This window comes from Hemitrygon akajei, chromosome 2 (genome assembly GCF_048418815.1).
Source record: "Hemitrygon akajei chromosome 2, sHemAka1.3, whole genome shotgun sequence".
Classification (NCBI taxonomy): Eukaryota; Metazoa; Chordata; class Chondrichthyes; order Myliobatiformes; family Dasyatidae; genus Hemitrygon; species Hemitrygon akajei.
The window spans coordinates 107,154,185-107,176,982 of NC_133125.1; the positions used below are offsets into that span (position 1 = coordinate 107,154,185).

General features: G+C 39.0%; 1 protein-coding gene across 3 annotated transcripts in view; it reads right to left on the minus strand.

Moving 5' to 3' along the window:
- Positions 1-22,798, minus strand: part of LOC140715159 (ras-related protein O-RAL) — a 74,208-nt gene that overhangs the window by 17,859 nt on the left and 33,551 nt on the right. For 2 of the 3 annotated variants that reach the window (XM_073026944.1, XM_073026963.1), the window contains exons 2-3: positions 19,013-19,175; positions 10,086-10,294 (exon numbers count right to left, since the gene is read on the minus strand). In XM_073026944.1, coding sequence (XP_072883045.1) covers positions 10,086-10,294; positions 19,013-19,126 — 323 coding nt within the window. In that variant the 5' untranslated portion in view covers positions 19,127-19,175. The remainder of the gene's footprint in view (positions 1-10,085; positions 10,295-19,012; positions 19,176-22,798) is intronic. The other variant, XM_073026953.1, reaches the window with a different exon arrangement.

Sequence of the window (22,798 nt, forward strand, 5' to 3'; positions counted from 1 at the left end):
CATCTAGATTAATGTAGTCCATAATGAACCATTAAGCTGCTTATTCCCATCAACCTGCATCCAGACCATAGCCCCCACCCCCCCAATGCACTTCCCATCCATATACAACATCAAGTTTCTTAAATGTTGAAATCGAACCCACGTCCACCACTTCTACTGTTAGCTCATTTCACACTTTCACCAGCCTCTGGGTCCCCCTCCTGTTCCCCTTAAACCCATGACCTCTACATGTAATCTCATCTAACCTCACTGGAAAAGGCCAGCTTGCATTTACCCCATCTATATCCCTCATCATTTTGTATCCTCTATCACATCTCCCCTCAGTCTTCTGTGCTCTAGGGAATGAAGTCTTAACCTTTACAACCTTTTCCAATAACTCAGGTCCTCAAGCCCCCTCAACATCTCTGCACTCTTTCAATCTTATTTACATCTTTTCTGTAGATAAGTGACCAAAATTGGACACAGTATTCCAAATTAGGCCTCACCAACATCCCAACTCCGGTATTCAATACAATGATTTATGAAGGCCAATGAGCCAAAAGCTTTCTTTACAATCCTATCTACCTGTGATGCCACTTTCAAGGAATTACATATCTGTAAAGCCAGATCCCTCTGTTCTGCAGCACTCCTCAGTGCCCTACAACTCACTATGTAAGACATAGCCTGGTTGGTCCTTCCAAACCAAAAACAACAAATGTAGACTCATTCAAGCTTTAGAAATCCCATTCTTCCATCAAAGTCCATTCTCAGTGCATTGCATCAGGAAGGCCAACAGTATCTTCTCTATTTTCCACAAGATACAGGAGCTTGAAAGCCCAGACAACCAGGGTCACTACTTCTGCACAACTTAAATTTCTGAACTTCGTGCACATCCTTTCCCGGTAGTGCTCGAACAAGTCATTTCTACCTCTTTTTGCACTACTATACTTTGCACCCTTTGTTGTTTAATGGTGTATTTATTATTACTATTTATACGATTTACTGTGAGCTTCACAGAAGCGAGGTGTATATAAATATACATTAATCTGAAATTTCAAACCTTAGGAAATATAGAGAAGTAGTTTTAGAACTTTTCATGATGTACAATCAGAAATGATAATAAACAAAGGAACTTCAAATAAATTCTTTTTGATCAGCGATCTTAAAATTTGAAGGAAATGAGGTATGGAGGTGCTGTGTAAAGAGTTTTTTTTTTGTGCATGGGCCAAGACGGCCAAAGGAATTAGCAATGGAATAGAGTCAATGGCTTAGGGAGAAGTCATGCGTCCAGAGTAGATTGCAAAGGATAAGAAAGGTTTATTTTAAATTGTTCTGATTGATGCACAAGTTTATGGGATAAGAAGCTTAGAAGGGATAAGGAAGAATTTCTCTTTCCACTCAAGTAGTTGGAAGTTGGAATGCACAAGAGCAGGGGGTTCCCAACTTTTTTATGCCATGCAGTCTTATCATTAACCAAAGGGGTCAGTGGACCCCATGTCTGCAACCCCAGCAGAACATGCCACAACATTTCATTATCAGGATGAGCACTTGAATTGCTAAAGTACAGAAGGCTATGGATCAAGTGCGAACAAATGGGGTTAGTATAGATGGATGTTTGATTGTCAGTCAGCACAGATGTGATGAATGGAAGGGCCCGTTTCTATGCTGTGCAACTTGAAAAGCAGGAAATTCTTCATTATTTTATACAAGTACTTACCCCCCCACCTTTTGCTGTTCTTGGCACCTTACTGTTTGTGTTTGCAACTTAATTCATTGGCAGAGGAAAGGCTGAGAAGCCTTAAGGACTTGGGAATAAAAAGCAGTTATTCTTTGCAATTAAAAAATACATTTTTCATTATTTAAGAAAACAAATTCATTACTATCATAGATATTCAAGTAGCTGGGACCCTGCAATTAAGTTATTGGGAGAAATAGCTCATTTAAGCTCTGACCTCATTCACAAATTTAATAACCGCTAGAAACCAGTAGCAGTAAAATTATGAATAAACCTGCAGAAGCAATCATCATGGTTCCTGTGTTTAGGAAGACAGTTTTAGATGTCACATACAACTAATTATTTTTGACTCCATTAGGCTACCATATTAAATCTAAATTGCTCCAATGTCTTGCTAAGGGGGAAGCTAGGAATGCATATCTGCCAGATGAACTCCTTTTAAGAGAATAGCAAGTTCAGAGTGTTAGTGAGTACCACTGCACATTAACCAGCAGAGGGCTTACTGTCAGACAGATGTGGAGCAGCTTCCAACAGATTCGCCTAGCGGTTGTTAAATGGGTGTGCTTCGATTCATGAGACTGCCAGCAATCCTTGCAACAAATATCACTGGAGCAGCTGTGTATGAAAAAAATGTGTATATCACAGCCTATCAACATAAAGATTTAAAGCTTTTTCTTAAACAAAAGCCATGAAGCAAAGGTTTTTAGTTTCCATTATTCTTTCAGCATATTTGAAACAAACAACTTGACTACTCTATTACTGATCAACATTTTAATTGTCAAGGCATGTTTTAGCACCTCAACTCCTCCTTACATTGCCTTCAATAATGGACTTTATACCACCTCCTCCTCTTTATTTTAGTTTAAGATTGTTTAATTTCTTGCTCCAATACAATTTGTATATACAGGACATTTCTGGTTAACTGGGATACATCGGGACCAGTACGTTCTGGCTCAATTAAGTGGCTGCCATAATTTCCTTAAGTTTCATGCAAGTAGTTAAAAAGAGTATAAAAAGACTAACGACCATTTAACTGAGTAACAAATTGTGTATTTAAACAAAATACAGAAATTAGAACACTACAAATACTACTACAGTACTATAAAACAGTATTCCTTGTAGTTAGAGGAATTCATCCACTGTGCACTGTGTTCTTTTGATTGACTGTAGATAAACAAAATCAGTGCAGACATATAGTGCAGATAATGAACTGCCTTCATACAATGCTTTCGACAGCTGAATCTTCCAAATCTTCTTTTTCAATGTAATATTCAAGATGATTGTTGATACCTTCAAATTCTTTGTAGTTCTTCATTTGAAGTGGTGAAATTGTTTCATATTCATTCCCAGCTGTTTCTGGCATCTCCAAGACTGAATGCTTGAAACTGCAGTGAGCAAAACAGTTCCGAGTTGTCTACTGCTTATTTGTTGCCAACTATCAGCGACAAAAAAAAGAAATCACTGCTTTGAACACAAACATACACAACTGGCAGCATTTAAAAACCGTTCTCTCTAAACAAGGTGCAATGCCTAAAGGCCACACATGATGCTAGTGAAAAACTGTTCGGCAACAGTCTCCTGAATGAATTAAGCAGCAGAGTGTCCCAAATAAAGAGAATCCTGGTTACTTCCTCAATTAGTTTTGGTTCTTTAAGAGTTATTCCAATTAAGTAGCTGCCTCGATTAACCAATGGCCCAATTAACTAGAATCTATTGTATATACGAATACCTTCATCATATATCTTTTGCCTGATAACAATAGATAAAGAAATATGCCTACAACAAAAAGGACTTAAGAGGTCAGTTACTGAAAAGTTATATTAAAACCAACAGAAATTTTAAATGTTTTAGCATAAAGTCTAAATCCTCCTGGAGTTGCATGACCCTCAGACTTTCCAAACAGAAGTCCTGCAGGTGACTGAAACATTGCAATTGCTTTCGTTGCTATGGAGAAAATTGTAAACAGGAGTTCCCAAAAACCCTTAGATCTGTAGTATTAAGTACAGCTGACACCATGAAATAATTAAACTTCAGCCACGAACAAGTCATTACCAGTCCGCAAGCTTAGAAGACCAAGACAATATATGATTGAGTAGTGCATAAACAAACACCAGGTGTAACTTGTTCAATAGGTAGTGCTCATGCAAGATGGACATCGACTAAACTCAGCCCCTAAAGTGAAAAATCCTTCAGTGGATTCCCTCCTCTTGCCACCAATTATCCCTGTTCCACTGGTCAACCACATTACAAAGGCACCTCCAGTACCTAATAAAGTGGCCACTGAGTGTATCTTCATGGTCTTCTGCTGTTGTAGCCCATTCACTTTAAGGTTCAAAGTGATGCTCTTCTACACACCAGTTTTATCATGTGGTTAATTGAGTTACTAACCCCTTTTCACCCTGAACCAGTGTGGCTATTCTCCTCGGATCTCTCTCATTACAAGAGATTTTTGCAAACAGAACTGTCGCTCACTTTTGTTTATTTTGTTGATTTTTGTTTATCACATAATTTTCTACAAACTCTACAGACTGTTGTGTGTGAAAATCCCAGCAGATCAGCAGTTTCTGAGATACTCAAAAATTAAGATCACATTTCTTCCCCATTCTGATGTTTAGTCTGAACAATTGAACCTCTTGACCATGTTTGCATGCTTCTATGCACATGGTGCCACATGATTGGCTGACTAGATATTTGCATTAATAAGCAGGTGTACAGATGTTCCTAATGAAGCAACCTCAGTGTAAATCATCATTCACAAGCTCAAACCTGTGTCTCCGACTGTCCAGTGAAAAATTATGCAATATGCTCAAATTAACTAAGAGTGTGCTTAGGTATTATTATTACCCAAGTTCTGTATTTTTGGATTTTGACAATACAGGAAGAGAATTGAATTATCTCCACATGGTTCAGTGGATAGCAGGTGTTCCTTAGTCTTCTGCTTCCAATGAAGTGACACTTTTCAAATGTAACATTACATCAAGACGTTGGAAGTGCAGTGACCAGCAAATATTTATACTTTTTTTTTTAAATTAAAATTGCCAGCCACAACTCCTATATTACTTAAGTATTCATTGACTACAAAGATTTTGTGACATCTGAAAGTTAAAGTCTCTCTCCATCACTGCAAGTTTTACCTGTGCAAGTGAATGGATACAATTTAAAATAGTTTAAATGGCTGAATGCATACATGAATAAAATGACAAGATGCCTAGCCAAAATGTGATAGAAATATAGAGGCAAGCCAGTCCTCTACATTTAATAGATCTGCTTGTGCAGACAAATAAGGGTAATACTTCGGTAAGCATAACATTTCAGGAATTTAAAAAAAAATAAAAATGCCTTCCTACCAAAATGCTCCAATGAATGTAACAACAGATTTCTCAAGAATACTAGTGCATTAATACCTTTGCAAGCTAAATTACATGATCATGTTAGAATGTTGGCCTCCATTGGTGTTACACAGAAAAATCAAGGCATTAAGTTTAAAGCAGGATATTGCAATGAATCATACCTACAAAATAGTCAATGGTGCCATAACACAGCATTAAGTTATCAACAGCTCCCCTCTCATTCAAAGCCCATCCTTTTCCCTGAAACTAGTTTCAGCAAACTGTTACGAATGTGACGCAACTCTGAGGGGCCGAAGGGTACAAAGTCGCCCCCTCCTTTTTGAGAATCACAAGATCGCTATTAATTCGGGTCTGGGACCCAGGAAATGAGAGAGAGACGTCCAGAATACACAAAGTTTGGAATGTGTCCTGACCTCAGCGAAACAGAACCACTGATAACAGCCATTGTCTCTTGGAGATGGAATTGTGTATTGAGTACTGTACTATTCATTGAAACCCCTCAGGGGACAACTAGAGTGGGCTGGTTGAGGGATTGCATCATCTCAACCTGATTGACATCTGAGACCCCGTAAGGATAAAAGAGGGTCTGGGGAACAACCCCTTTAGACGCACCAGGAGAAACACTAGAGATCCCGTGACAGCGTTTAATAGCGACAGCCGGTGAGGGCTCGTGTGCGTCCTCTCTTGCCAGGGTGGCAGGCTCCTCACGGAAGAATGGTTTAGCTAACGGAGAGGCCACAAGTGAACGGCCACACCAACGGGACTCCGGATGGATCAAAATCATAAAAGGAAAGCCAGCAAGTTTTTCTCCAAATCTCTCTCTCTCTCTAACCATCGCAACCCAGCGGTCCCCAAAGGCTGCAGCCTGCATGAACTGAGTGAACTTTATATTTCCATCGGACAATACATTATCCCCTAGACAACGATAGAGCTTATTTCTTATTATTATTATACCCGCACTTTTAGATTTAGTATTGACGATGTATATTATCTGTTTATTTGCATTGATATTATTTTTGTGTATTTTTACTAATAAATACTGTTAAAAATAGTATCATCAGACTTCAACAGACGTCTCCATCTTTGCTGGTAAGTGACCCAGTTACGGGGTTCGTAACAAAACCAACTTCCATTTGCAAATATTGGAAAGTACTAGGATGCTGCATTTAAGCACCCCTGTACTTTTGGATGATTGGGGGTTGGGGAATTCGGCAGGAGGCTGTTCCAACCCAAAATTCCACAACAGCCATCTCAAAGTTGGGTAGCCCCAAAAGCTCCAGGCTTCCTAAGCAGCACAAACACATCAGAAGTATTTATTCATCTCACTAGAAATCAGGCAGCAGTAAGAGGTACTGCTTGAAGTGGCTGGTTAAAAATAGTAGTATTTGATCTTAAAAGTCTATATAAATTTTACCACACATCTGTTCCTTTAGATTTGGGTCCAATCGTAAACTTTTGAAGTTCAAATGAGCTGTTGCTTTTTAAATAAGAACATATATCAAAGAATAATTGCAGTTCTTGGGGAAAACCCAAGTTGTCAGTTTTGTTTTCATTCAATGCATCTACAGTAGGCAATGTGCCAAACAAAAATCCCTACAGAATGGGCTTTTGCAGCACACTACACAAATGTATCCTAGCATATCAAGATATCAAAGTACTGCTGATTTTGCCTCGAGAAGATGAGAGAACTGTGTAGTTCTGCCTTTCTTCCTTAAAACTATGGATCATGCCAAAGAGCTGAGAAATCATGATACTGAAGGTTCAAGGAAGAAAGTTAAAAAAAAAGTATGACCTTATCACTCAATTTTGAGTAGAATTTTGCACATTTGGAAGGGCAAAATATTTGCTAAATGTTTCATCAACAGCTTCTATGGAAACTATTTTTCTGAAGAATAGACTGTAGTTTTAGTTTTCAAAACACAACACCACAAATATTGCAATGATAGCAAGATAGGTACAGAATTATAGTACTGTGCAAAGGTCTTAAAAAAAATCCATAAAGCAAAGAGGCTTTCAAAAATAATGAAATTAAGTTTCTAAATGTCAAAACATTTACTAAGAAAAAAAACTATAGTAAAGATAGATCAAATCTATATTTGATATGACCACCCTTTGCCTTTAAAATTGCATCAATTCACTTAGATATACTGTCATGCAGTTTTATAAGAAAATCGGCTAGTAGGTTGGTCCAAGCATCTTGGGGAACTTGCCACAGTTCTTCTGCAGACTTTGGCTGTCTCACTTGCCTGTCTCTCCAGGTAATCCTGAACAGCCTCAATGATGTTGGGATCGAGGCCCTGTGGAGGCTACAGTATCTGTTGCAAATCTTCTTGTTCTTCTCTCCACTGAAGATAGCTTTTTAAAAAAAAAAATCACTTCGCCTGTGTGTTTGGGATCATCCTCCTGCCGCAGATTGAAGTCAGGACTGACCAGATGCCTCCCTGATGGCATTGTGTGATGGCTGAGAGTCTGCTTGTGCTCCTCAGCATTGAGGAATCCATTAATTCTGACCAGATTGCTAACTCCATTTGCAGAAATTCAGCTCCAAACCTGCAAAGATCCTCCATCGTCCTTCACTGTTGGCTGCAGACACTCATCAATGTAGTACTTACAGCTCTTCTATGGACAAACTGCCTCCTGTTTGAGCCAAAAATATCAAATTTTGACTCGTCAATCCAGAAACACTTACTGGCATTGTCCAGCCTCCCAGTCCTTGTGTTTTTTGTGCATAGGTGAGTCTCTTGGCTTTGTTTCCACTTCAGAAGAGCTTCCTGGCAGCAATTCTTCCATAAAGACCACTTCTGACAAGAGTTCTCTGGACTGTAGAGGGGAGTACTTGGGTTCCAGTGGTTTCTAAGAGTTCAGAGCTGATAGCAGTGCTGGACTTCTTTCAGTTTAGAAGGGGCATCAATTTAATGTATCTCTCATCTGCTGCACTCAGTTTCCATGGTCAACCACTGCGTTTCTGGTCCTCAACACTGTCCATTTCTCTGTGCTTCTTCAGAAGAGCTTAGAAAGCACAGCTTGAAACTCCAGTCTGCCGCAAAATTTCTGCTTGGGAGAGACCTTGCTGATGCAGGATGACCACCTTGTGTCTTGTTACTATGCTCACTCATGCCATGGTGTAAGAATTGATGATTTGAAGGTCAACCGTCACATCTTCACCTTTTAAGTTTGACTCTCCTTCACCCAGTTTGATTCCTTTGACACCTGTTTGTTTCAGTTAATCAGTTTTGATCATTCAGCTCATTATGCCATTGGTCATTAGCATCCTGCTTGTTATCTTTGTTTAATCATGAACTGTTTTTATTAGAAAAGTAGTCTATGTTACCTTCTTTAATGAAAACAAAAATTTCTCTGTAAAACTTAATTGTTTGGAAAATGAATGTTTGAAAATCTAAAATTGGCTCTTTTCTTCTGTCACACTAACACAGAAGACAAAAAATAAACATCCAAAACAAAATTAATATAAAAAACTGAGGGTGTCCAAGACTTTTGCACAGTATTGTAAGCCATTTGGTCCATCAAGCCTGTTCCACCATTTGATTATGGTTGATTGATTCTCCCTTTCAAGCCCATTCTTACTAAGTACCCATCAATCTCTACTACTCAGGAAATGAAGTTTCCAACAGCATGGAAGGTTGGACTGAAGTCCAAGACACTGATCGGAAAGCAAACAGTGAATAGGCAGTAATGAACTGCTGACTATTTGATATTTTAATAAATGAGAATGAAAGGTACTAGAGGGCACACATTTAAATGCAAGAGTGGGAGATACTTTCAATGGACCAGAGGGGCAACTGCTGAATACAGGTCCATAGAGAACGAGCTGCCAGAGAAAGTAGATGAGGCAGGCACAATAACACAAGGATAAATACATCAATAGTAAAGGTTTAACAATAAGGATTAAACACAGGCAAATGGGATGAGCTTAGATGGGCACTGTGGACAAATTTAGACCAAAAGGCTTATTTCTATGCTGTATTACACCAAATATGGTTACATGAAAACCTAGGTGCTAAATGAAAAAATTGTAAAAAGTAGAGGAAATAAACTAGTTTTCAGAGCCAGCTCTACAGGAGCAGCTAGCTAATAGTAAATGAAGCCATAAAGAAGTTCCTACACAGCAATAGACCCACAATAGTCAGCAAGTCCATCCCACGAATCTCTCAAATGGCTCTTTGCATGTTCTGTGCATGCAGGTCAGGTATTTGTAAGCCAAGGAGGATTTGTAAAATTCTTAAAAAATATTTTACAACTTCAGATTACATAAAACTTTAGAATAAATAGACCAGGATGAATTTGCAGTGTGGGATTAAAATACTTTTTAAACTTTCAAGCCAAAACTGCTTTCTCAATTCATGCTAAATGTGCACTGTGATTTTACTTCTCATTGCTGATCAATTTTACTGGTTAAACCATGCAACAAACATCCAATATTTGATGCCACACTGGCTAAATTCTCTAACTTTAGGTTAAACAAGTTAGCTTGCACACTATGGAACAGTGCACTTATGACCAGTTGAATAATTCATATTTAAGATTTCTCAGAAATCTTCTCCCACTCTGGCAACAGAATGAAAAATGGCAATGGGTCTCCATGCTTCAGATAAAAGCTATTTGGAAGGGCCCCAACACTGGGAAGTTAGGATTGCTTAGAAACAAAAGGTAGTTGATTTTCAACCAGCCTTAATAGGAGCTGTGGGATACATTACCAGAGAGAGCCAACAAAATAGAAAACAGATGAGTTAAGAATTGAATGGACAACACCCCCCCCCCCCACCACCCAGAGAAATGAGTGACTGAGGGACAGTGCTGTGTTGGATTAATCTAATCAAAACAACCAAAGGCTCAAATATAGTCAATCTACTTTTCTCTGTGCAAAACCTGGTAGTTTGCTTTAAATAGAACTGTTAAAAGTAACTAGGATTTTACCAATATATATCCTGTTTAAAGTCAAAAGATGCACAGCTTTCCTTCTTCCTGTAAAAAGCAAAATCGGATTATTTTCAACGACTTACCTAAACTCTACAGTGGCAGTAAAAGATTCTTGCTCAGTTATCGAGAAGACACAGAGAAAACCCTCCCCACTACGGAAGTAGTTGTCCCGAATTGCTGCATAATCCTCCTGTCCAGCAGTATCCAAGATGTCTATCTGCACCTCCTCACCATCCAGAACAACTTTTTTTCTGTAACTGTCAGCTTTAGTAGGCTCGTAGTCTTCAACAAACTGAAAGGGAAAATTAAAATGGTACAGAAAGTACAGGCATCAAATGCTTGCCCCATTCCTAAACATCGTGTAATTTGCATTCCTACTTTTCTGAAAGAGTTCTATTATCTTCTGAAGTAACTTTTTGTATTGGTACTTTGAAAACCACACCTCAGGGGTAACTTAACCACAAACGTCTGTTGTGAAAATGTGGTCTCAACCTAGCATTTTCACCCCTTTTGATTAGGAATTCTAACTCATTTGTCTTCTTAGTAGAGGCACCAAGATCATTAACTTCCCCACTACTCCCATAAACATGATAGCTCAGTTGGAGAAAATCAAACCCAGTACCTCCCTAGTCCTTGCAACTCAACTGATTACCATCTTAATTTCACAAGTGTAAGGAAGGAAGTAGAACTCCCTCCACCTTCATTACAACAAATGGCATTTGTTTGCATTACAAGTCTTGCATACAAACCAGCACTTGGTTATAGCACTGAAAATATCTTGAAGGGAATAGTTTGATTTGTATAGCATATTTTGAGATGGAAAAATTGGCAATGACTTTTAAAGTGCAGGTATCAATCCTTTGCAGTAATGGAAAGCTCATGCAAAATTTCAGAGCAGATATGCTTTCATAAGGTAGGAAGAGGCAAGAGTTATTTGTCAAAATGTTATACAGCAGTGAAATGCAAGACAGATGGAAGGAAATCCCTAAGTGCTGAACAGAAGCAATTTCACAAAAATACAAATTTAGAGAACAAGATACTAAAAGCAGCAAAATATTATTGCAGATGTTTTTGAAGGTTTTCAAAGTAAACTTACTTGGGTACGAGAACCCAAAGCAGGTCTGTAACAATGGATTTCATGTGAAATAGGACCTCATGAGTGAGATGGAGATATTATTGGGTAGTTCAAAGTTCATAGAAAAACTGAAGCAACAGCAATGGTGAGAACAGTATTTTTTATGCAGATTCTTAAACATTGTTCATTGCAAGAGAATAAGTCAACGACTGACCCATTTTTAAAAGATTACGATTTAACAGGGTAGATGAAATTATCTATTTGTAAGGAGGTGGGTAAAATCCCACCCAAGGCTTTGCAGTTGAGAGCAACAAGATGGGAAGCTCGTATTTTGGCAGTGAAGAGGTTGGCACTTAGTCACAACAATACCAGGAGGATAAAATAGAGCTGGTAAAACAAGTTGAGCAAAATGTGAAGATTAAGTCATGATCCATTTCAAGGTGTTTACAATAATTTAACACTGGAAACTAATTCCTCTGATACAAATCAACATTAAAATTTAAAGCCTGCATACTCAAATTATTCCCCTGAACGATGGAACTCATGCCATTCACCTTTCTTCCCTTACTTCATTATGAATTAATAATTACTATCCCTTCGAAAGTTATTTCTGGGAAGTCCGGGTACGCACAAGTCAAATCCTTGCTTTCCAAATTTTGTGGTGGATTCCATTACCTTCTTGGTTTTAACTGAAACCCAGCTGTACCTTCATCCTTACTGGTCCCTCTAGCTAGCACAATAGTGAAATGAAGCTCCTTCTCTGCCATCACCACTTACACTCTAAAGTAAAATGAGTTTACGACTGCTTTGCCACAAATATTAAGACCACCATTTCATTACAAAACTTGAAGGCTCCAACAGATGTACACTTGAAACAGCTTTGCACTCTGGTTTCTCTCCAATCTCTTATTTTCACCAATTAGAACAGTTAACCCAATTCCAAAAGAACAAATCACTTGGGCCGATGTGTTCCCAAAAGGGTAAAAAGGACAAAAATTCCAAGGAATTCCGGAGACAAAAGGATTAGATTTTAAAAAAAGCACAAAGCAGGTACAGAATTGAAAACAGCTCCAATCCATTATGAATGTATAAACTGTAGAAGGATACTTCAATAAGTTAGGATGTCAAGGCAGCTACACACACAGTGTTAGGTTTGATATATATATATAAAAATGTGAATAGAAGTTTGATTACAAGGTTTGCAGATGGCATAAAAATTGGTCCTGGAAGGGTCATAATACTGAACGGTCCTAGACTGTTTCAATGACTTTGCGGTTTCATGTTTTATATTCTGTGTCTTTCACTCTTTTTTTGTCATTTGTGTCATTTGTTCATTTTTTTTGTGTTAGCTGTTTGATGTTTTTCTTTGAACAGGTTCCATGATCTGTTTCTTTGTTTCAGGGCTGTCTGTAGGAAGACAAATCTCAGGATCGTATACTGCATACACACTTTATAATAAATGTACTTTGAATCTTTGAAACATATACTCCTTGGTCATTTTCTCACCTAATAAAGCAGTGACTGAGTGTATGTTAGTGGTCATCTGCTGTAGTTCATCCACTTCAAGGTTGTACGTGTTGTGCACTTAGTGATGCTCTTCTGCACACCACTGTAGTAACGTGTGATTATATGAGCTTGAACCAGGCTGACCATTCTCTGACCTCCTCATTAACAAAGCATTTTCACCCACAGAACTGCTGCTCACTGTATGGTTTCTGTTTCTCACACCATGCTCTGTAAACTCTAGACAAGGGGTCCCAACTTTTTTTAGTGCCATGGACCAACACCATTAAGCAAAGGGTCTATGGACCCAGGTTGGGAACCCCTGTTCTAGCGACTTATGTATGAAAATCCCAGGGAATTAACAGTTTGACATACTCAAACCACCCCATCTGGCACCAACAACCATTCCACAGTCAAAGTCACTTAGATCACATTTCTTTCCCATTCTGATGTTTCGTCTGAACAACTGAACCTCTTGGCTATGACTGCATGCATTTATGCACTGAGGTACTGCCAGTTCATTGACTGATTAGATTTTGCAGAAGGTACAGGTGTAGCTAATAAAGTGGCTACTGAGTGTATACAATGATCCTAGGGTCTATCAAGGAACAGAGGCATAGAGTACAGTGCAGGATCCTAAAAAGGTGCCAGCCAGGTAAATAAAGTAGTGAAAGAGGTACATGGAATACTTGCCTTTATTTCCCAGTACACAGAAAAAGAGACCAGAGTTTTGTTACAACCATATAAAAATCACTGACAAAAGATGCAACTGCTATACACTGTGCAGGTCTGGTCACCACAAAACAGGAAGGATACAATTGCATTGGAGTACAGAGGAGATTCAACAGGATGTTGCTTGAGATGGAACTTCTTGGTCATGAGAAACTGGGTTGCTTGCCTTGGATAACAGAACACAAAGGAGGAACTTGATAGAGGAATACAAAATAATGAACTGCACAAACAGGGTAGATTAAGAAACTTTCTTTCCATAGCAAAGGTACCTAAAACTAGAGTATAGGTGTTTGAAGTTGGAGGCTTAGAGAAAAAGAAATTGTTCAACAAGAGGTAGTTCAAAACCAGAATGCACAGTCCAAGGGGGTGGAGGAGGCAGAGATACTCTACATTCAAGTGTCTAGCCAAGCATTTGAACAGCCAAGACTACAGACCAACTGTAGTACAATGTGATTAGTGTAAATATGTTCTTGATGGCAAACAAAGACACAGTGGGTCAAAGATCTCATTTCTATGCTGTATTAACTATTACCAACATTTTGCCTTCCTAGTTCCTACTGCAAGTAGATTCCTCTTCGATATGGCCTTAACTCTAAATTATAGTCATAATTCCTTCTGCAAAAACATCCAAATTACTCTGAACACACTGCCTCCACTCTTTCAGCACGAATCCCAACCTCACCATCAAACACACAGATAAAGGGGGTACCAAGGCTTGGTGGCAACTCTGAGACACTCCACATACCTACCCCTTCAAGAGGACCCTTCTCCGGACAACCAGAAAACTGTCTCTGACACCATGACTAACCTCCATCTCTGGAGAACTCCCATCCACTGCCACCAAAATCATAGTTCCCTTAACTTGCACTGCTCATTTCTACCTCTTATCCAAGATCCACCAACAAAACTGACCTCAATCAACTCACTGTCTCTGCCTGCTCCTGCCCCACTGAACTCATTTCCTCGTACCTTGACTCCATCCTAATCCCCTTGATTCAGTCCCTTCTCACCTACACCCATGACACTTCTCTTGCTCTCAATCTCCTTACTAACTTTCAATTCCCTGGCACTTACCACCACATTTTCACCATCGATGTCCAGTCCCAGTCCTTCTATTCACCATCAAGGCAGCCTTAAAGACGTCCACTTTATTCCCAATAAAAGAACCAACCAGTTCACTCCATCACACTCCGTCTGGCAGAAATGGTTCTTACCCTCCAAATTTTCCTTCAGCTCCTCTCACTTTCTCCAGACTCAAAGGGAAGCCGTGGGCCCTAGCAATGCCTGCCTTTTCATTAGCTACAGGTCCATGTTCCAAGCCTCCCTCAGTAAACTCCCGGACCTTTCCTCCGCTACATTGACGACTGTATTGGTGCTGTTTCATGAACCCATGCTAAGGTCAATTTCATCAATTTTGCCTCCAACTTCCACCCTACCCTTAAATTCACTTGTTCCATTTCTGACACCTCCTTCCCCCTTTTTGAACTCTGTCTCCATCTCTGGAGACAAACTGTCAACTAACATAATTTATAAACCTACCGGTTCCCACAGTTATCTTGACTATACTCCTTCCCACCCTGTCTACTGTGAAATGGCATTCCCTTTTTGCAGTTCCTTTGTCTCCACCACATCTGTTCCCAGAATGTGGTTTTCCTTTCCAGGACATCAGAGATGTCTTCCATCTTCAAAGAATGGGGCTGCCCGCCACCTGTACTGTTGCTGCCCTCACCCACATCTGCTCCATTTCCTGAACAACTGTGCTAACCCCACCTGAACAGTTCCTTTTATCCTTACCTACCACCGCATGAGCCTCCACATCCATAATTTCCACCATCTCCAGAGGGATACTACCACAAAACACAGCTTTACCTCCCCTCTCCATAAGGATCATTCCCTCCATTTCTTTGTCCATTCATCTCTCCCACTAATTTCATCCACGCAAGCAGGCAAAATGCTACCCCTACCCAATTACCTCCTCCCTCACCTCCATTCAGGGCCTCAAATAGCCCTTCCAGGTGAGGCAATACTTCATCTGTGTATCTGCTAGGGTCAAGTATTGTGTCCAGTGCTCCTGATGTGGCCTCCTCCACACTGGTGAGACCTGACGTAAATTGGAGGACGGCTTCATCGAGCAACTTTGCTCCATCTGCCAAAAGCGGAACTTCCTGTGGCCCAACATCAATTCCAATTCCCAATCTGACACGTTGGTCCATGGCCTCCTCTTGTGCCAAGATGAGGCCACCCTTTGGGTGACGGAGCAACACCTTGGATTCTATTTGGGTAGCCTCTAAACTGATGGCATATTAATTTCTCCTTCCAGTTAAAAATTTTTCTCTCCTGCTCCCCTCTTCTTCTACTTCCCACTCTGACCTTTTACTTCTTCTCACCTGCCCATCACCTCCCCCTTCTCTTTCTCCTATCAGATTCCTTTCTCTCCAGCCCTGTACCTTTCCTACCCATTTAGCTATCCTCCTCCCCCTAACTTTTATTTTGGTATCTACCCCCTTCCTTTCCAGTCCTGAAGAAGGGTCTCAGCCTGAAACGTCAACAATCTATTCATTTCCATAATTGCTGCCTGACCTAATGAGTTCCTCCAGCACTGTTTGTGTGCTGCTTTGAAGTTATTTAACTTTTGTAACTTTGAAATGTACAGTAATGCCCCCTTTTATTTTTAAAGTATTAATTGCAGCAATTCCCACTATGTCATTACACCAAAATCATCCTAACCAAAATTACATTTTATTACAAATAGCTTACTGCTACCCAGTCTTTGATACCATTGATAACACCATATGCCCTCAAGTCTCATACAGTCTCTCAAAGAAACTTTTACCCAATCATACTTTACATCACATCACGTAGCATCCTGAAACAACTTGGGTCCCATGTTTTGTCATCCAGCTCATCCTTTGACTCAGTCTCTTTATTTCTCATCCAAACCCCAATTAAAAGGAATAAAAAATTAACTTCATATTAATAGTATCCAGACAGGATTAGACAGACAGCTTACACTAACAAACTAGATTGCAACAAAAATAAAGTGATAATTTTTTTACTATTCACTATCAGTTTAAATTTGATGCACACTAGCAAACATGTCATAACTATATATATGAAAAGCTAGAAGATGAAAATAAACAAAAAGACAATGATTAAAAAGTCTAAACTCTACAATCTGAAACACTATACAAAGAAAACGATTTATATGAAATGGCAGATATAAGCTTTTTTTAAATTTCAGACATCAGGGAGAAAAAGACATATGCTTAAGCAGTCAGTGAAAGGGAAACACTTAGAATAATTTGTTTGCTGTGAGCAAAAAGCGAAGAAAAATTAATAGCTACTATAGTGGAAGTACCAAGATATTAGGGATGATATCTTCTGTTGAGACAAATAACTTCTCACCTTTGACATTCTGAACTTTTGGAAATACTTTTAAACAATCTACAGTGGATCTGTACTAATGAATTTTCTTTATTGCTTCAGATCAAGTAGACTAATTAAATGCAGCTTTCAATTCATTTTAAATTTCCAAATATTGATTAAGTGAACACGATGTTTACACTTTCATCCTAAATTACTATATAACAATGGAGATTTAAGTATACATTTTTAAATAAAATACCAAGCACTGCATAAAAAATTGGGCAATTTTAATACTTTCTGGAGGTACACTGCCTTCTTACATTTAGCTTACATGATCAATCTCACTCTGGCAAGATCGTGGAAAATAAATGGGAAGTATCACTTTAGTACAGCAGAGGGTGCTCTTTGAAAATTGGATTAAAGCAAAGTATTCTGAGCTTCCAAATAACGATTTGCCTGGGAATGCTCAATGCTGATATTAGAAGATTAGTTTCATAAGCCAGTACCAGTGCTCTTCATAAGAATGAATTCACAAAAGCTTTGGCGTGGTCTCAAAAGTCAATCAGTAGGTATTTGATATAATAGCTGCTGTCATGAGTGAGGTGGTACAGGAGTCTCAGGGCCCATACCACCAGGTTTAGGAGCAATTATTACCCCTCATCCATTAGACTCCTAAACCAGAGGGGATAACTTCACTCAACCCTGACTGAACTGTTCCCACAACCTATGGACTCTCGATATTTATTGCCTATTTATTTTTTCTTGTTTTTGTATTTTCAGTTTGTTGTCATTTGCACATTGGTTGTTTGTCTATCCTGTTGGGTGTAGTCTTTCATTGATTCTAATGTGTTTCTTGGGTTTACTGTGTATTTCCGCAAGATGAACTGCATGTATGGTGACATACATGTACTTTAATAAATTTATTTTGAACTTTAACAATGCAAACATTACCAAAATGTTATAAGTTACTGCAAGAAAACTTGGGTTTTAATTAACTTTTTCCTCTAATCCATCCAAATTGATACATGAAATGTTCTTTCGTTATTTGTGGGTACTCTGCATTAGAATCAGGTAGCAATTAGAACAACATCTGTGCAATCTAGCTATCGAGTACATGGGAACGCAAGTCACTCAGCTTCTCAAATGATATGATCAACATGGTCACAGCTAACCTGCCCAGGCTGCAAACTCCCCCTTCTGAACTTCAGCTTCTATCTCATGATCCTTTAAAAATATATCTGCTTCCTTTTTAAATACCAAATGATTCCAATGCAAGGAATAACAGAGATTCACCATCCCTGGAGTCAGAGTTATCCAGCATGGGAAATGCTCTTCAACCCAACTCACCCACACTGACAGTGTTGCCCAGTCAGCTGATCATATCTGCCCATGTTTGGCCCGTAGCCCTCTAAACCTCTCCTACCCTTGTAGGAATCTAGATGTCTTTTAAAATGTGAATTTTGGCATGGCTCCAAGAAATTATTTTCATTATTATTGCAGGAGACTTTTTTTAGATAGATAGATAGATAAAATGCCATCTCACTTAAGTCTTAATGCTGCAAGGACAGAACTCAACCAAATGGGGAAAACAAACTTCATTCAAATTTAGATAGATAGATAGATAGATAGATACTTTATTCATCCCCATGGGGAAATTCAACTTTTTTCCAATGTCCCATACACTTGTTGTAGCAAAACTAATTACATACAATACTTAACTCAGTAAAAAATATGATATGCATCTAAAGCACTATCTCAAAAAGCATTAATAATAGCTTTTAAAAAGTTCTTAAGTCCTGGCGGTAGAATTGTAAAGCCTAATGGCATTGGGGAGTATTGACCTCTTCATCCTGTCTGAGGAGCATTGCATCGATAGTAACCTGTCGCTGAAACTGCTTCTCTGTCTCTGGATGGTGCTATGTAGAGGATGTTCAGAGTTATCCATAATTGACCGTAGCCTACTCAGCGCCTATTTGCAAGGTAATGTTTCAACAAAGTGTATTTCATGAACCTACCTACATATACTCCAGAAATCGTAGGCATTTAAAACTAAATTCTGAAAGTTTAGAAGATGAACTGCATCCTCTAAAAACAAAATTGACAGAAAAAAAAAATCGGGAAAAATGCAACAAGAATTCCTTTACTGTTTCTGAATTGTTCAGCTTCCTACTACTTTTTTAAAAAAATTGTCCTTTATAACAGGGTTAATACGTCTGTGTCAGCACACTAAGATGTTATCAGAACTACAGCAACAACTTAAGCTATAAATTTGCCCTACCTAAACAATACGAAGATACTCCTTATAGCCAAGTTCCAATCAAGATGCCATCTTACCTCATCGTACATGAACTGCAAGGTTAGCGCCGACTTGCCTACGCCTCCACTGCCCACCATAATCACTTTGTGCAGGGCCAACGAGCTCTGATTCTTATTCTTGTTAGCTGCCATTTTAGATTGATTGTCAAATGGATAACTCGTCCTTTATTTGCACACTCTGCTGTAAATGAAAAACAAATTTCACTGTGCTGTCGCTGAATAAGAACAGATATTAAAATAACAAGCAGGCAAGTACATGATGGCTCCATGCATATTTCCACTGTCTTTTTCTATCAGTTTCCTTCTTCAGTCTTTTATCTCTTGCACCTCTCACCTCCCAGCATCATACCCCCTTCCCAAACCACCCTCCTTCCCCTTCACCCGGTCTCACCTATCACCAGACTGTTTGCAGTTCTTTTCCCTCCCCCACCTTCTTCTCCCTTCCTTTTCCAGTCCTGAGGAAAGATCTCAGACCGAAATGTTGACTGTTTATTCCTCTCCATAGATGCTACCCAACCTGCTGAGTTCCTCAAGCATTACTCTGGAGCATCTGCAGAATCTCTTGTGTTTATGAGGCGGCAATTACATGATGGTTCCGGGCATATTTGAGTAAACGGAGCAAATATGCATGCAGCCATTTTCCATCATAAATTAAAGATTTTCCTTTCAAACTTTCTTTTAAAATTGTAGCTAAACATTGATCATAATAGAAATATATGGCATATTCCTTGTTCATTAAATTGGAGTGAGGTCCACGAGAGATGGAAACAGTTTCTCCTGCAAATCATAATCACTTGCTACAGAGATTAACTTTAAAACAAAAAAAAATCAAAAGAGGAAAACTAAATCTTAAATATCCTATGTCATAAAAATAATGCACAGAAATTTAGATATTTGTAGTATGTAGAATTCAGAAATGAATTATGATATTTTTTAAACCAAGGTTCCTTTAGAAGTCAGGAAAAAGGCACAAAACTTGTTGCTTCACGATCACTTTATTAAGTGTAGATAGAAAAGTTAGTAGCAGAAAGCTGAAAGACAGAGACTAAGATGCTAAGATGGGGCTCAGTGTGGAACTGCTATTTTTAAATTACAGAAAGGAGGAAAACTCCATTCAAATTTGTAGATAAGAATCAACCAATGAAAATGCACTTTGTCAAATACTGCAGTACTAAGTTAACCAATGAAAAAGCACTTATTTAAATAATGCAGAACAAACAATTTTCCAGAGCTTTCCAGAATTATACTTTGTATAACCATGAGAAGCATATTAAACTGTTATATGGATACAAGAATTACTTAAAATACAAGCAGATAATTAATTGTTAAACTGCAAAGAAAATAACAATTACACTCCAATTCATTCAGCTGCATTTTCCAAGATGTAGTCAACTTTTAGGATCACAGCCAAAGCAATCGAGAGATCAAGTTTGGGGTAAGTATGCTTGAGCCATTTATCAAACTGGCACTATGAACAACTCCAGAGTGTAAATCGAGCAAGCTCTGAACCCTGGCAACACTAAACAATGGGCCATCTGTGCAGCCTCTTTACAATTAATCCAGATAAATGCAGTTAAATTAATTACAGTACAGAATTATTCATTAGAAAATATACAATTTAAAATATTTATGATTTCAAAATTAATCAAAATGCATATGCTAATAACAATATAATTAACATTCTTGCTAAAAATGAGAATAGAAACACTACTTTATTTACTTAGGGATACAATAAGCCCTTCTGGCCCACTGAGCCGCACCACCCAGCAGTGATTAACCCTAGCCTAATCGCAGGACAATTTACAATGACCACTTACCTACTAACCTGTACTACTTTGAACTGTGGGAGGAAACTCAAGCATTCCCTGGGGAGAAAGCTACGAACTTTCTTACAGAGGCTGCCAGAATTGAACTCCAATGCCCCAAGCTGTAATAGCATTATGCTACCAGGGTGTCTGACTAATGCAGTGAGATGGAAAAAAAAAATCACATAGGGTGGCAAGGGGTCCAAAGCAGCAATTGGCAAGAACAAAAATGAAAATACGAGTGGACCAACCAGAAATGCTTTCCAACTAAATTTCGTGATCTGAAGTAATAGCAAGCAGGAAAGAGGTTATGTTTGAAACTCTGCTCGACTATGTAGTAATCGTACTTCAGATCTGAAGAACACTAAACAAGTAAACTTTGTGGACAGTGATGCTAAAGGAAAATGATGATCAGTGATAAATTCTAATAGTGGATTTATTCTTGTTAAAAGAAAGGTCAGAGGTCACAAGGGGGTGAGGGGTATATGAAACAAAGCTGAAGGGTAAAAAGCAAATGTGTGCTTCCAACCCTGATCAGTGCCAGGATTTGGAAAACAGAGGTCCAATGCCTTATCTGGAATGCTCATTTGCTATACATCAAACCACTTACAGTCAGAACTGCCATTTCCGCAAACATGTTTAATTGCAGTTAGTAAAAATTATGTTCCCAAAATGATCATTGCCACTATGTGACTCTATACCAGGACACATGATGGATAGGGGTAAATTTTGCCAAGGCAAGAGAAGATTTTACCTCAAAATAGAAGACTAAATTTAACAACTTTATAAATTACTGATGAAGAAAGTGCATATACAGTTGCTAGACATACTCTGTAGAAGATGTTATGGGGGTTGGTTTATTATGAACATGGCTTTTATCACAGGAACGCACTTTTCACACATTCCTACCATAGCACAAATAGCGACACTGATCACTAACTAGTGTTTTGCAAGATCAGACTGCAATCAAAGAAATTCCATCACTTTAAACAAGGTCACCATTGCATTGACATCAGCAAGATGTCTCACCAAGACTTGCTGCAGCAATTTGCTGCTGAGTCCTTCAAGAAGGAACTGAGCACCAGTAGCCTGGAAACTGTCAAAGAGAAATGGAACTTCTGTGAAATAACATCTATAGCCTCGAGTGTACTGACAAAGTCTTTGACGGAGTCTTCTTGATTCAACGATAGAAGTTGGCTGAATGTGTCTACCTGAATCAGAGTGGTTTCTGTGCTCAACTCCAGAAGTACAAAGAACAAAAGAAGCCCCTCAACATTGTGTTTATTGATCTCACCCAGGCATTTGATTTGGTCAGCAGAGACCAGCTCTTTCAGATCCTCTCCAAGGTAGGCTGCTCATCAGAACTACAGAGCAGGATCAACTCCTTCCACAACAACATGAAGGGGACAGTGCAGTACAATAGCAGCACTTTGGAGCCCTTTAACATAAGCAGCAGCAGTAAGCAAGGCTGCAGTCTCAGCCCAATGCTCTTTGGGTCTTCTTTGCACTTCTCCTGAGCCATTGCAACAGAGGGGACCTACCTCCCCACTAGATCAGATGGCAGGCTTTTAAACCTCACCCACCTAAGAACCAAACCGAAGTGCACAAGGCTATGATCAGAGACATGCTGTTTGCTGATGAATCAGCAGTTGCAACCCACACTGTGCAACACCTCCACAAAATGATGGCTTGCTTCTCCCAGGCTTGCAAGGAATGTGGTTTATCAACCTGAAAACGATGTACATCTTGATAAATGACATGGAGGCACCACCAGACATTACCATTGTTAACTACAACTGGATATTGTTCATCAGTTCACATACTCAGCGCCCATCATCAGTAACAACCTTTCCTGGAAGCAAAAATTGACAAGCACATCAGAAAGGCTGCAACAGCTGTTGCCTGCCTCACCACATAAGTGTGGGGGAACATCAAACTCTCAGTAAAAAACAAAGATGGCAGCATACAATGTTTGTCACCAGCACACTAGATTACTCTT